The sequence below is a fragment of the Eleutherodactylus coqui genome, chromosome 5, assembly GCF_035609145.1.
Source record: "Eleutherodactylus coqui strain aEleCoq1 chromosome 5, aEleCoq1.hap1, whole genome shotgun sequence".
Taxonomy (NCBI): Eukaryota; Metazoa; Chordata; class Amphibia; order Anura; family Eleutherodactylidae; genus Eleutherodactylus; species Eleutherodactylus coqui.
This window is the reverse complement of record NC_089841.1, coordinates 216,309,589-216,325,916: the sequence shown is the minus strand read 5'-3', so window position 1 is coordinate 216,325,916 and position 16,328 is coordinate 216,309,589. Positions and strand designations below refer to the sequence as shown.

The window sequence follows — 16,328 nt, the reverse complement described above, 5'->3', positions numbered from 1 at the left end:
CTCTGATGTGAACACACCCCTGGACCGTGTGACACGGGGAAGGGGAGTCTGTTCTGAGATGCATGGTAGTCGGCCCTGAAAGTTTTGGGTGAAGTTGGCCATTAAAACTGTTGTTAATTGTAACATCCTTTTTATTATGTTTTTATTTTGTAGGGTGGACTTAACAGAGATTTTAGACCTGCATGCGTTTGATAGCTTGTCTGGGAAAAGGTAACGTATCTTAATACATATTTTTTTTAAATTCTTTCTTAGTTTAAACGGGTCGAACAGAATTAGGAAAAACATAGCTGCTTTTACTCATACTCCTAAATCCTTGGTTTGACTGGTACTGCAGCTCAGCTCCATTGAAGTGAATGGGGCTGGGCTACAGTACCATATTTAGGGTACTTTTACACTAGTATTAGAGCAATTACAGGCAGCTGTCGGCCCAAACAAACACGGGACCCGAGAGTGTTGGAATGAATGGGAGAGCGCATGCACACAGCGGGCTAAAAAGTCGTGCCATATGCGCGCGGTAACACAGCGCTGGATCGGAGCGCCCCATGAGTTTCAAACTCCGCTCCCATGCATTGATAGTTAGCTAGTTTTTTTTTCTTTTAAATTAGTGTATGTTTTCATTGATTTTTCTGGATGGAATGAGGAGAATGATTTTTTTTTCAATGAAGTGCTTAATCCTGTAATAAACTGAATATAAATATACCCGAGTGAAATTCCTTAACGGACGATATTAAACCTTCGCGGTGGGATCTGCAGCTAAATATTGTCTAATAGATTACGGCTATTTGAACTGGAGAATACCCGCAGCTGCAGGGGGCCGGCAAGGACTTCAAAACAAAACATCTGCAAGGACTAAGCAGATCTGTGAGGGGTAGATTGCTAACAGTGGGCTTAAATGAGGGGAGGAAAAGTGTATGTGTAGACCAGCTGCTGGAGTGAATGACGCTCCGCAGGCATCGAGGCAAGAAGGTGTCAAGTTTAATCCTGCGCAGCTACTTAATCTTGAAAGGATTGCTTTAGCTATTTAGTCGCTGCACCCAGCGCAAATCCATGCTAAAGGGAATCAAAGTGCCATCATTAAATAGCCAATTAAATAGGTCACAATCACTGCTCCAGAAATGTTACAGCAGCAACTACTGACCCCCATGAGCTCCTCTACCTGTACGCATGTCCATTTTTTTTCTTAAATTGCAAGAATTGCAAGTATCACTTAAAGGGGTTTCCCTATGGCCTTATTCACACGACCGTATATATGAAGCTATTTAGCCGCATCCAAAAATGGCCCAGAAATAGCAACCATGTGAAGCATTGGATTCCAATGTATTCATTCAGATGAGAGATTTTTGGGCACGTAAAAAAAATTATACGCTGCGTCAAAAGATAGGTCTTGCTTTATCTTTTGCCGAAATACACAGGAAGCTCCCATAGACCTTTATGGAAGCCGGGGGTAAAAAGGGAGGGGGATGGAGTTTACGTGCGTCCAATGCTGGGAAAAGAAGACAGCTGGCAGTGGCAGTAGCAGTCATTCCGAGGATTTCTGCCGATCGATGGATTTTCGTGCTGCAGCGTATTTTTTTGCCGATGCGCCGTGTGAATGGTGAAAATATGCTAATTAAAATCACGACTTCATCGTGGCAATTCTTCATGCATGTGATTTTACCGTGCGTATGGGAGAACGTAAAAATGTATATAGTTGTGTGAAGGAGGCCTAAGGCCTCATGTCCACGGGCTTAAAATCTGCAGCGTTTTTCCTACACGCGGATCCGCGCCCCATAGGGATGCATTGGACACCCGCAGGTAGTTAAATACCTGCGGATGTCACTTTTCCTGTCAGGCACGGATCCGAGTGCGGTAAAAAAAATGGACATGCTCCATTTTCGTGCGGGTCTCCCGCAGGCTTCTATTGCAGCCTATGGAAGCCGTCCGGACAATGCGGTTCTTCTCTTCTTCGCGGCCGGATCTTCTTTCTTTGGCCTGGCGGATGTGCCTGGCGCATGCGCGCGGCACGCTGCCGGCGTGCCGAGCACATCCGTCGGGCCGAAGAAAGAAGATCCGGCGCGAAGGAAGGAAGATCCGCATCGTCCGGAGCAGGTGAGTTTATTCTGATTTTTAGGTCTCATGTCCGCAGGGCAGGAGGGACCCGCTACGGATTCTACATGAAGAATCCGCGGCGGGCCTGATTTTCCCCGTGGACATGAGGTCTTAGAGTCAGATAGGTGCGGGTGTTTGTCTATAATTATCATCTTCACTTGTGCTTGTAACTGTGCATGGCACCAGTCTGTGTGGCAGTAAAAGGTGGTGCTATGGAGCTCTGCCGCCTTCATGCCCATATACACGAGCTCTTGAATTTGAATTGTTATATTCTAAATTAGTTCAAATTTGTGTGTTGATTAATTTAACATAACTTTTATAGCGGCCAAAGCTGCAAAACCTTTGCATCGACAGATTGAAATAACTTCAATATGTTCAGTTTTTAGGTGGTTTACTTGTATTCAGTAATCACTGGGTGGGACCCCTAAAACGTAACCTTTATTGATTTATTTAATGATTAAAAGGTCCTATATTTGGGACCAACATGAAAAGACCACAAACAACTATACTTCTCCAATTTAGGCTACAAGCCAGTATTGAAGAAATGTCCAAAAATACACAATGGACCTGCCCAGGGCAAAGCGGTCCTGTGTATTTGGATTAGTATTAGGGTGGATTCAGACGACCGTATATCGGCTCGGTTGTCACGCCGAGCCGATATACGGTGTCCTTGTCTGCAGGGGGGGGGGGGGGGGAGGATGGAAGAGCCAGGAGCAGGAACTGAGCTGCCGCCCCTTCCCCGCCCCTCGCCACTATTTGCAATGGCAGGGGTGGGGCAGGGGCGGAGCTAAGCGGTGTTACTTAGCTCCGCCCCCATCTCGCCCCCACCTATTGCAAATAGTGGCAAGGGGCAGAGAGGGGGCGGGAGCTCGGTTCCTGCTCCTGGCTCTTCCATCCTCCCCCCCTGCAGACAAGGACACCGTATATCGGCTCGGCGTGACAACCGAGCCGATATACGGTCGTCTGAATCCACCCTCAGAGTGATAAACGTGTGTCAGTTTAAGTCACTATAGAGCGTGACTAGACTAATACCCATCAGTGATAGTTCTCTATCTATGCTGCTGTAATGGAAATATGCCGGTTGGCACATTGATAGAGTACTGATCTTCGGGTAAAATTGTGTATACTCTTAGCACAACGGCTGTTGTACACGTAGCTCTGTTCTGTGAATATATTGTTTCGTCATGTATGACTCATCAGGAACCAAAATTGGTTTCAGAAACAGAACTGGTCATGAGAAATGGACATCAAAAATGGCTCAATATAGCCTATGAGATGCCCACACGGGGCGAACCTCTACTGCTCCATACTATGGCTAGCTATCTAGGTATAGGTGGGGTTAATCTCTGATAGTTGCCCCAGGTGCTATATTAGCTACCAACCTAACCTGTAGCTAGCTGTCTAAGTTACGATGAGGTTAGCTAAAGTGGCTATCTATGATGCATGTGGCGCTTGCCCTAATAACCCCAAAAGCCCAAGGCCCAAAATAACAAAGCAGCAACAGCACAGAGTCTCCTGCCCAGATGAGTTCACTTGTATTCACCTGTCGTTCTAATACCGTTGAATGTATGACGTAGTCCTAAAATACCTTTTTTAATTAAAGTTTACAGGACAAGCTGATCACCAGTAGTGCGCATTCACATCTGGATAAGGTAAGTGACATGAATTGACATGAATTGAGATTAGAGATGAGTGTACTCGCTAAGGCAAACTACTCGAGTGAGCAGTGCCTTATGCGAGTACCTGCCCGCTCATCCCTAAAGATTCGGGTGCCGGCGCAGGGGAGCAGTGAGTTGCGGGAGTGAGCAGGGAGGAGCGGGGGGGAGAGAGTGAGAGATAGATCTCCCCCCGCTCGAGTAATTTGCCTTAGCGAGTACGCTCGCTCATCTCTAATTGAGATGCATTTATCTCGTATGTCTTAGCATTGTAGAACCTACAGTAACCCCATAAATAAAGCAACTCATTTGCCATTAAATATAATAAAAATGGCAGCTTTGAATGAATGCAGTAAATATTTCGGGTTCCAGCAATATATAAGGTTTTCCCGCTTTGTGCACATGACATAGTTGTCATTTGTTGTGTATAGTAGTCCTAGTTTCTTACGGCCCGGTTCTAGAATCGGCTCTTGTGTTTTACCTGTTCCTACAGAATGTCAATCATTTCCTCCCCATTTGTAGAATCCTCTTTTGACATTTAAGCTCATCTGCAAATAAAGCCATGTGAATGGGCTTCCGAAGTGTTTTCTATTAGAAGCATACAATGGCAGCTCAGAGGACACTTGCTGAGGGATAGCCCCCTTTTCTTTTCATTTTAATGAGACCCTTTATTTTAAAGATGAGGAAGCGAATTACATTATACATGTACAAACTCAGATACACAACAATGTGGGACGTAATGAGGAGCTTCCTGGATATCATACTCTTAGCATGTCAATGCAGAACGCTAGATACAGTTGGATTGATACTGTGATTCTATCACTGTACTTGTATAAACAAGATAAGCTTGATCCCACGGCTGTCCTCTTTAGTGCTATTAACAACATACAGGGGGCTGTTTCGGTGTGTATCGGCGAGTCATGACAACCCCCTCCATTCAGTGCAATTTTTGTACTTCTTTCTCAAATTGATGTTGCTCATAAATGGAATTATGGAACTCCATTACATTTACTGGTACGAAAGTGGTGGTTTACCAAAATGCTGGAACATAAAGCTCCTGTTTAGAGTTTTTTTTGCTATAACTAGAGAAATGTGTTAGCAGCAATTTTCTACAGTAATGGCGTTCTCAGAACCGATCCATTAAAAAACCTACTTGCAATTCTGATATTAGAGCAGTCTAATTAAATAAAATAGTGGAATTTAGTGTAAGCTTGTTAGCAGAGCGGAGAGCGCAGGTAGGATGGTGGAGAGATGAGCCTGCCAGATGTTGACAATATTCTCTTTTGAAATATGCATGCAGATCTTCAGCACTGAGATCCGTCATAGGGGCGGTGCTTTAGGGCTGAGGAGGGAGTGCAGTGTGTCAGTTGTTTGGGGTTATTGGATAGTGAGTAGATGGGAGGTAAGGTAGGCTTGTTTTTGTATGATGATGGGCACAGTTGTATGTTATAAGCATGAACTTGTAGTGGAGGAAATCTGCCCATGTTTGTGATTGTCTCCAGATGTTCAGCACACCTAGAGCACCACCGGAGGGAATGCGTTTTAGACCTGTGCCAGTGTTGCCACAGTCGGCATCAGGAGGGTCGGAGTGTGGAGGGTGTCACTTTAGCCAAGACACTTTTGATAGTTTTATTATACTATTTGGCAGCCAGATTGGGACAAGATAAGGAAGACAATGGGGACAGCGATGATTGTAGGGAGTCTTTAAATTGCTGGGTGTTACCGGCCTGTAGATTTCTGTGTGATAGATAAGAATGTCCTTAGAAGACAAGAATACTCTATAAGAAAGGAAGTTGTGGTCAGAGAGCGGAAGAGATGATTTTAAAAAATCAGAGAGATTAGGGATGAAAGAAGACCAAGTCAAGTGTACTGTTGTCTTTGTGCATGGGAAAAGTTTTAAGTTGTGAGAGGTCTAGGGTGGAAGTTGACAATAGCAGCTGGGAGATTGGGTCACCAATGGGGATGTTAACGTTGCCCAAAAAGAGAGTTGGAATTTCACAGGATAAGAAGTGGGGCAGGCACTCCATAAAATCTGAACATGACAACAGAGTCCCGGGTTTTCAGTGATCTCATTGGACGGAGTGGAATCCTACCCAAGCACAAATTGGCGGAGTGCCAGGAAACTTTTTCTATAGGGGTTGTGCCTGTAAACACTCTCTAGACGGCGAGTTCTTCACATATATATTCATGTAGCCGTGTTGCTGCTTTTCCCACATCCTAGTTTTCAGTACTTTGCATGGTCAGAGTAGTCACATTATAGTGCACATATTTTGGAGGTTTCTCTTGTATGCGTAGCTCTTCAACTTTCACAAAATCTGGGTTTCAGGAAAACTACGTTTGGGTGTTGAATCCTTCTGATGATGAGCTACTTACATTATAATGCCTGGGATGTTGATTTCACTGTAGTTCGGTTCCCCACCCTGTCATCCACTCCTTGCAATCTACTATATCGGAACAGAATGTATCTGCAAGGGCAGTGCTTCATGTTTACAACACAGAAACAAATGGGTTAGCAGCATTGTGTAGGAAGGTCTTGCTGCCTGCTTACAGTAAGTAGATGGACACCGCAAGAGACCTGATGGGCATATATTGGGCTATTCACTGAGAGTGACGGGAGGTTTTGTTAACAATGGATCATTAATGTGAAGCTGGCGATAGTCCCATTTTTAGTAGCTACAAATATCATTGTTTTAGCATTTTTACCCTTTTCTTATACATTTGCTGTTTTTGTATTTTTGTTTTCAATTGCAATTTGGACTTTAAAGTGGCCTGAAGTTTCCTGAACTTCCTGTGCACAAATGTGTCGTCTTTTACAGCATACCGTGTGAAGCGGGTTCGGTGTTAGTGTCTGTGATCTGGGGCTAATTATCTGTGTTTGTCTCCTAAGATCCAGGGCTTTCAGTGTTTGTTCACATGACCTACATCACAACTCCTGATAGTATACTAATTCTAGATTCACACTGGGCATTTTAATGGGATTCCCCACTTTATTTTCCTTAGGGTAAATTGGCGGTTAGGTACTGGATGTTAGCTGCGGGTATATGGGATATCATTTTACATTCACACACAATTTTCTTTAAGTCTATTCCCCTTCATTTTGGAGCATGCTAGTTAAATTAGATTTGCTTTGTGTGTTCAGGCTCATTTATATTCTAACCAGTCCTAACTTTTTCAGCAGTTTGTGCTACAGTAGCTCTACTGAGGAATGGGGCCAGACCAACTAGCCTTGCCTCCCTGCTCACATTGATGATTCCTGTTCGCCTATCACCAGTTCACCAGTTGTCCTTCCTTGGACTACTTTTGGTTAGGTACTATCCAATACATAGTGTACCAGGAACAGCCCACAAGACCTGCTGCTTCAGAGATGCTCTGACCCAGTCGTCATGCCATTGCTTGTCAAAGTCGCTGAGATCCTTATGCCTGCTCATTTAATAGCAGTAACTGCAGCTCGGCAATTGTCAGGAAACTTTAGCGCTAGCGATAGCTGCTAACCCTTTTGTAATAGTAGCCTTAGGCCTCATGTCAACGGCACACGCGGATTCCGCACGTAGAGTTCCGCAGCGTAAGACCTGCGTGTCACTGCGGAAATTTGTTTTACATTTTTGCCGCGGATTACGGATGCAATCCTTTTTTTCTTCCCACGCGGATATACTGCAGATCGTCTGCGCAGAAAAAAATCGCAAGCCCAGGGTGCCTGCCTTCCCTCTCCTTCCCACCTCCCTGCTTGGTCTCTAATCAATCAGAGAGGTATCTGCCTACAAATTCACAACGCACCCACAATTGAATTGCGGATGGCTCGCTTCCATAAAGATCAATGTAGCCCATCCACGCGGAATCCGCTGTAAAATGGAGCATGCTGCGCTTTCTTTCCCGCATGTGGCATCCACAAATCAAATCCGCAGGTGTTAATTGAAGTGCAGACACCCCATGCTTTCCTATGGGCAGCTTGAACTGCGGATCGTCCGCGCGGGTGTCCCTCGCGGATTCTGCAATTCAAATCCGCCTATGAACATTAGGCCTTACTGTCAGTGCTTTACAATCTTGTACAATCATGTATCCATCATTTACCTGAAAAAATTAATGAAACCCATTTAAAAAAAAAAAAAATCTCTTTAAAAATCTTCAGTCGACAACCAATTGTGATCGTAACGCTCTGTTTTTAAGGCGCCCATGCTGCCTTTCTCCGATCGGACTGTAGACCCTGCAGGTTGTAGCAAGGCTGAACTTTTATAGCTGTTTAGCTCAGCGGTCTCCGTGATTCAGGGTTTAGAATCATAATTGATAATTAAACTATATTTGGAAATTGCTATAAAAGCTGAAGGTCGTTACTGTCGTTGGGCCGCATGGTGGTGCCCTTCCGGTAGACATTACAGTATAGACTGAACCAGCTTAACGTATTTAGAAGAAAAACACGACGCCAAAAGGTGCTGCGGCTCCATTCTGTGAAATGTCCAGTTGTGTTTTTTGAGGAAATGATCTTTGTTTATTTAGCAGAAGCCTGCTTTAGATGGCGTCTCTCTCGTCACTTGGAAATGAGCTGGCGAGCACACATGACTATTTACTTTAGCGCCAAACAGATTAAAGGACATTATTGCTTCAGATGAAGTGTAACAAGGGCAATATCTTCTCACTAAGGAAAATCTTCCTCTAATTCGTTCTAACAAGTACATAGAATGAGGGGTGCGAACTACTGTGACAAGTCAATGAATGGGCTCTACCAAATCGCTTATTGATCCTTTACAGTGAATCCTATACTGTACTAAAAGTGACAGCTCTACTTCCTTGCCGTAAATTCACACCTATGTTAGAAGGTACAGTCTGGAGGAAAACAGCTGGGTCTTATTGAGGAATCCAAGAGAGACAAAGAAGGAAACATTCATCTTGGCTCTTAATAGGGACAACGCATTCAAGTGTTGTGCTGAAATACAACAGGCTGGGGACAATGAATGTGGCAGCTGTGTGTGTATAGCATAATATATAGTTTATATACACTCCTTAACATTAAAATTGCAACACCCACAAGGAAAAGTCGTGGAATTCTGGAAATCACAGGATCGGTAGACATGTTAATGGTATGCAAATGATGGAAACAAAATATTCAAAACATATTGATTTACTCAGTATCAAGTATGAGCATCACACACAGAAATCCATGCTCTTACACGTAGGCCTGATACAAGTGAGGTTAATGGTTGAGGAATCTTCTGCCACACTGAATGCACTTGGACATGCAAATCACCAGGATGCGCTGATGCAGTTCCCTTTGCAACTGCTGACCAATGACGTCCCAGATGTGATGGATGGCAGACCAGTCCAGAGATGCTACCGGCTAAGATAGCATGCTTAGGCTATTCCGGATACTCACAGTTGCACGACTAATATGCAGCCTAGCGTTGTCTCATTGAATTACTGCTCCGGGGACTCTTCGGAGAAATGGCCATTGGTTCCACGACTAAATGAACATAATGCTTAGTGTAGCTTGAATGAAGGCTAGAGGGGTCCCACTACCATACATTATACCACCCCACACCGTAATCCCTGGACTGGTGTGACATTCCTTTGTGAAGACCTCTTCATGGCACATGGCATTGCCCATGTGATCCCCAGACCAATCTCCAGCTGTCATTGCATCTGAGAGAAAAACGGATCTCCTCACTGAAGAGTTTAGACCTCCATTGCCATCTTGCTCTGCACCATGATGGGCTTTGAGAGCAGTAGCGTGAAGTCAATGGAACACCGGTCACAGGACGTCTGGCTCGTAGCCCAATGTTGTTAAAGTGGCGTTTGAGAGTTTGCTCAGTGTTCAGTGCCCTAGGCTTGGAATGTGACGTCTCTTTTCACTTGTAGTTCAGAATGGATCACTACATATAGTTCTTCTAACCTGATGATCCATCATATAGAGGTTCGCCTCTGTGCACCTCTTAGTTTCATTCGAGTTTGTTCTTGTTCTCCCAACCACTGGGGCATGAAAGATTGAACAGTGCTGACATCTTGGCCTACGCACATAGCAATCAACCGGAGTTTGCAATTTCATTGTTGAGAAGTATATAATGTCCCAGTGACTACGCATGGAACAGTCCTTCAATAGACACTACAGTGAAAAACGAAAAAAACGCTCTGCAGCTTTTCTATTGTAGTAACTATTAAATATCAGCAAACTTTTGAACTAGACCCCTGCACTCCCGTTATCAGGACCCTGATCTTTGGAGTTACCCTACAATTTACCTAGATCTCGTTCCCCCGAATAACGTGTACCAGCCTGCACGCTCGGCGTTCTCATCATACAGTATAGTCTGTACAAGCTAACATTCTGTTATTTCCCGCAGAGTATTGTCACGGTTACATTTGAGGTCTTGGGAAATGTGATTGAAGAAAATCTCCATTTCTTTATACAGGTAAGATCCCACAATGCACTAGAAGGAACTCGCATTGGGTTATTTCATAATAACGGTGACTTTGGTTTTCCAGAATTTGCTATGGGAGAAAATGGTCAAAAATAGAAATGGTGCGTTCATGGAGGTGATAAGATTAAAGGTAGGTAAATTCTCTACTCATAAACAGTCAGCTATGGCTCCAGTTAACACAGATATCACTTTCTTTCCTGGTTGAATTTGGAAAGATCCAAGAAGCTGGGATATGAGACTCTGTTTGGGGTTTTCACTGTAGGACTATTTTGGCATACTTTCCTGGCATGGGGGTCATTTTCTTCCCTCTTACTAACAAAAGTAGTCATGGAAGGTTAAAGAAGGTGTTTCCAATCTTCATATGTGGGGCTAATCTGTTTTGGCCCAAGGACAGAATTCTAAATGGTATAATGAAGTTGAGGCTTTTTGTATTACCCATGTGGTACCAGGTCGGTAATAACTAAACTGCTTTTTCCAGGACACGCCCTTCAGGGTATTTAAAAACGCAATGTCTGGGTGCTGTCCCACGTTCAGGGTTTATATGGGGTTTGAAGCCAAAACCAGTAGTGGATTCAAGAATGTAGTAATTTGTCCTTTTTATACTTTCTCTCATTTTATGATTCAAACCTGATTTGGGCTTCAAAATATGCATGGAAACCTGCATGTGGGACAGCGCTCTACCAGCATGATTAAGGCCTCTTTCACACCTGTATTAGGGCTCAGTTCAAGGATTTCTGTCCGTCTGCTCTGTTTTTGAAAGAGAGAAACTGAAATATAACAGGGAAAAAAACTAATGTTTTTTTCTCGCATTGATTTCAATGGAGTCTCCAAAAAAGTGGAAAGTAAATGTAAAAGCTTCAGTTTGCTTCAGCTTTGTAAGGTTTCTGTTTTTTTGGACAGGAAAATAACAATACGGAAGCAAACTGAGAGCCCATTAAAATCACTGGGGAAAGCGGTTCCTTTTTTTCCCCCTTTTATTTTAGTTTCTTTTTGTCCAAAAACGGAGCGCAAAGACTGAAACCCTGAACCGAGCCCCTAACGCAGCCTAATACACAGACGGGGCACATGATTAGCTGAAGGTTTCTTTGAATCTGTCTTTGTTCTTCATCAGATGTTCTGTATCTGAACAGGGTTTGGTGGCAATAGACAATAAGCCCCAGCAGGTGATTGTACAAGGGGTTCATGAGCTGTACGACCTCGAAGACACACAAGTCATCTGGGCAGGAGAAAGACTGAATCGGATGGTGTTTATAGGTAACTGGATTGTTAGTTCTACATGCAGCCGTCTATCACAACACAAAGCAGCTTCTTTACAAACTTGGTAGTTCTACAAAAAAATGAGAAAGGCAACATGTATAAGGATTAGGGATGAGCGAGTATACTCGCTAAGGCACTACTCGCTCGAGTAATGTGCCTTAGCCGAGTATCTCCCTGCTCGTCCTGAAAGATTCGGGGGCCGGCGCGGGGAGCTGCTAGGGAGAGCGGGGAGGAACGGAGGGGAGATCTCTCTCTCCCTCTCTCCTGCCCGCTCTCCCCTGCTCCCCGCTGCGACTCACCTGTCAGCTGCGGCGACCCCCGAATCTTTAGGGACGAGCAGGGAGATACTCGGCTAAGGCACATTACTCGAGCGAGTAGTGCATTAGCGAGTATACTCGCTCATCCCTAATAAGGATGCCTTCACAAAAAAAATTCAGCATTTTAAGACGTTTGTAAAAAAATTTACAAAAAAAATGGTGTTTTAAGCATTTTTTCATATCCTTTTTTTTACAAACCGTTTTAATGCCGTTTCTAATTTTGTAACATTTTCATGTAGATGATGACATTTGAGCACAGCCTATAAGAGCAAAAATGCTGTATGTTAATCCAGCTTTAACAATTTTGAGGGTTTTTTTCAATTATAAAGTTGGGTGGCAATGAGGGGGATGTTGAAGATAGCAAAAAATAAATGTTGCTCCTCCACTAGCTCCGTGTACTTTGCCTGCAGCGGTCACATGGTTGTTTGCCCACGTGACTGCTGCAGCCAATAGTAGGCCCAAAACGGGATGTCATTAGTGACGTCCTGTAAACTTGTCGGGGCTTCTACATTAGAAGCCAGCGTAATAGGTTCACGGGACATCGCCAACCCATAACACACAGTGACATCACCGGTCAGATGCTGTGGCGCTGAAGCAGTACTCCGATGCCATGGTTAGTACATTAATTGAACGTAGTTTAGGGCAAAAAGGGAGAGGGCAAAATTGTAAAATAAAAATATCTCTGCCAACCGCTTTGAGAAAATGTTGTGTCACTGTTTCTATAGTGTACAATTTCCGAAGATTAGTACTGTAATCCTAGATGCAAGGTTATTAAGCACTTGGCACCATGTTCTGTACTTTATGGCACTGTTTAGCTAACATAAGTGCCAAAAATGTACAGTATGAGGATGGCACAGCTATTTGTAGCAGGGATCACCTGTGAAAAACAACTGACACTCTGTTGCAACAACCTTGATTAGAGAGAATGACAATCCGTTGTTCAATCTCTTAGATGCCGCAGTCAGTAGGAGCCACAACATTGAAGTGGTAGGCTGACTGTATGTGTAAAACTGTCAGGCAAAATACACTGAGTATTGCGGTGTATTATAGAAGCAATGAAATGGTCGCATGTGAAAAATTAAAACAAATTAAGAATAGTGATGAGAGAGACTGCCTTACTGCAGTTGCACTTGCTAATCATCTCCTTTGACAAGCAGAGAAGACGATGACATTTCAAAAACAGCTCTTCACTACACCATGAAATCTTTCATGTACACAGTGCAGAAAAGGGAGAAGCAAGACTGAGCATGTGTGACCACTTTGGAACAGCTACGAAGATGGACACAGAATATAATCATCAGGTGGTGCTATTTGGAGTTCTGAAATATCTGGGGTTAGAAAAAGTTTTGGGATTTACACTTATTAAAAATTATGGGCTTGATTTACCTTTAAACAATATTTTTTTTCAAGGGGGGGGGGGGGGACGACAACCCCTTAAACAGCAGTGTACTCACAATCAGCCTCACAACATTAGGGAAGCCTTGTGGATTCCTTTTTGCCCATCAGACAGGCCGTTTTATCGCCGACTGTGACTGCTTCAGTGGTAGGATTCAGGCGTTATGTTATCAGTCTCCTCACTAAACTAATTCTGTTTTTCCTTCTTAGGTAGACATTTGGATAAGGACATTCTCAAACAACTTTTTGATTCTGCTCTGAAAAGCTGACACTTCCATTCCTCTTGAAGACGATGATTGACTGGTGTTTTTCCCTAAGACACGTTCATGCAGTTTTGATTACCGTTCTTTCTACAGGGTGCTGCTACATTTTAGCTTCAGAAATGTAATATTTTTGTTAATATTAAATGATTTAAGTAATTAAACCTCTTTTCTGAGCATCTTAATGGATGGGTACACACTAGTGTGGTGATGAATACCTGGTGAGTAAATGCTACAGTAAAAGCTGTGGATTTTCTATGTGGAAATTCAGCACTGAAAATCGGCAGTTGTACCACATTTGAACGTACCATAAGGCAGGGGCGTAACTATAGGGAATACGGTTGCAGCCGGGCCCAGGAGCCTTAGGGGGCCCATAAGGCCTCTCTTCTCCATATAGGCAGCCCAGTACTATGAATAAAGCATTATTGTTGGGGGGCCCCGTTACAGGTTTTGCATTGGGGCCCAGGAGCTTCAATTTACACCTCTGCTCTAAGGCTAACTTTACATGGGCGAGTGCGATCTGGGGCGATCCCCACCATGTGAATTCCTTGTGGTTGAGAGGCGTTTTTATGTCAAAACAGCCTTGCATAACTTCAGGGATGTAGGTATCTCGCACTGTTTTCAGTAGGAGACCTCACATTGCATGCCTCTAGCACTTGGTGTGATGCTGCGTTAAAAACAATGGGCGCTGCGATGTGAGAGCACTCAGAAAGATAGAACATGCTGCGATTTGTTTGCTGCATCACGGTGCCATGCAGGAAAACATCACTCATACGTATGACCCCGTGTGAAGGCAGCCTATGTGTTAAGACTAGAGATGAGCGAGTATACTCGCTAAGGCACATTACTCGAGCGAGTAGTGCCTTAGCCGAGTATCTCCCGGCTCGTCTCTAAAGATTCGGGAAGCGGGGAGGAAGGGAGGGAAGATACCTCTCCCCCCCCCCCCCCGATCCTTGCCGCAACTCACCTGTCACCCGCGCCAGCCCCCGAATCTTTAGAGACGAGCGAGGAGATACTCGGCTAAGGCACTACTCGCTCGAGTAATGTGCCTTAGCGAGTATACTCGCTCATCTCTAGTTAAGATGCCTATTCAATCGCTAAAATGAGTGAATTCAGTATCAAAATAGTTTGAAGGGAAGGAGATATGCTGCTGTCTTTATGCGTCAGTCTGGGTGAGAGGGTACATGTTATAAGAGTGCTGCGGGAACAACAGCGGGAGGCAGGTGATTGATCACAGCGGGCAGCCTCTACAGTAGTTCCATAACAAAAAGAGCCTGCCCACTCAGCACATATACACAATATACACACATGTAATAAACATCTACAGCACACCAAGGACTGACTGGGACCACGACAGATGGTCATGTGAAAAAGTAAGGACAACTTTTTTTTCCCCCTTTTAATTTTAAACCATAGAAGGATGCATCAATATCTGATGTTCATTCAATCTATATATATAAAGACTCACTGACTGACTGACTCACTGACTCGCCACTAATTCTCCAACTTCCCGATGTCGTAGAAACATGAAATTTGGCGCGAGCATAGATTATGTCCAAAAAAGGAAAAGTAATTGGGTCCCAACTTGATTATTCAATGCTAGCGCAAAAGAACTAGCGTCCAAATTTTACATACAGAATCTAATTCTCTCACTTCCCGGTGTCATAGAAACTTGAAATTTGGCACAGGCATTGATTATGTCATAAATAGGAAAAGCTAATGGGTCCCAACTCGATTATTCAATTCTAAGTGCAAAAGAATTAGCGTCCAAATTTTACGTATGGAATGTAATTCTCTCATTTTCTGGTGTCATAGAAACGTGAAATTTGGAACGGGCATTGATTATGTCATAAATAGGAAAAGTTAATGGGTCCCACCTCGATTGTTTAATTCTAAGCGCAAAAGAATTAGCGTCCACATTTTACGTACAATATCCAATTCTTCACTTCCCGATGTCATAGAAACTTGAGATTTGGCACGGCCATTGATTGTGTCATAAATAGGAAAAGCTAATGTGTCCCAACTCGATTATTCAATTCTAAGCGCAAAAGAATTAGCGTCCAAATTTTACGTACGGAATCTAATTCTCTCGCTTCCCGGTGTCATAGAGACGGGAAATTTGGCACGAGCATTGATTATGTCATAAATAGGAAAAGTTGATGGGTCCCATCTCGATTATTCAATTCAAGCGCAAAAGAACTAGCGTCCACATTTTACGTACCAAATCTAAGTCTCTTACTTCCCGATGTCATAGAAACTTGAAATTTGGCACGAGCATTGATTATGTCATAAATAGGAAATCGATTATTCAATTCTATGCGCAAAAGAATTAGCGTCCAAATTTTACGTACATAATCTAATTCACTTCCCGGTGTCATAGAAACTTGAAATTTGGCACGAGCATTGTCATAAATAGGAAAAGTTAATGGGTCCCGACTCGATTATTCAATTCTAATTGCAAAAGAACTAGCGTCCAAATTTTACGTACGGAATCAAATTCTCTCACTTCCCAATGTCCTCTTATATAAAGGAAATGTCGCATGCTTACCTCCACATGGTGTTTCCTGGGTAACGCAGAGAACTATGCAAAATGGTGAACATATTTTTTTCCCGGTATCTCTAACGTAACCACGACTTCATAAGATTTTCCGTGTGAACACCAGATAAACACCAGTACCAAATTAACCTGGGCGAAGCCAGGTATATCAGCTAGTCAGTATATAAACCTTCAGGTAAACATATGGGTGGCTTCACATCTGCGTCAGAACCGCCAGCCGCCAGTTCCATCAGAGATGCGGCTGAAGATACCAAAGGGGCGGAAAGCAGGCGGACCCTGTTACAGTCGATGGGCTCGGCCCGGCGTTTCTCGGTCCCATCCAGAGGCAGAGCCTTTCAGCCACAGGGATTCTCCTTTACTGTTCCACAAGCGGTGCAGGAAAGTGGAATCCCCAA

General features: G+C 43.7%; 1 protein-coding gene across 2 annotated transcripts in view; it reads left to right on the top strand.

Moving 5' to 3' along the window:
• Positions 1–13,544, top strand: part of LOC136628370 (zinc-regulated GTPase metalloprotein activator 1-like) — a 46,384-nt gene extending 32,840 nt beyond the window's left edge. For both annotated transcript variants that reach the window (XM_066604203.1, XM_066604204.1), the window contains exons 11-16: positions 154–210; positions 3,692–3,740; positions 10,070–10,138; positions 10,212–10,277; positions 11,278–11,401; positions 13,327–13,544. In XM_066604203.1, the coding sequence (XP_066460300.1) occupies positions 154–210; positions 3,692–3,740; positions 10,070–10,138; positions 10,212–10,277; positions 11,278–11,401; positions 13,327–13,385 (424 nt within the window). In that variant the 3' untranslated portion in view covers positions 13,386–13,544. The remainder of the gene's footprint in view (positions 1–153; positions 211–3,691; positions 3,741–10,069; positions 10,139–10,211; positions 10,278–11,277; positions 11,402–13,326) is intronic.
• Positions 13,545–16,328: the final 2,784 nt, after the last annotated feature.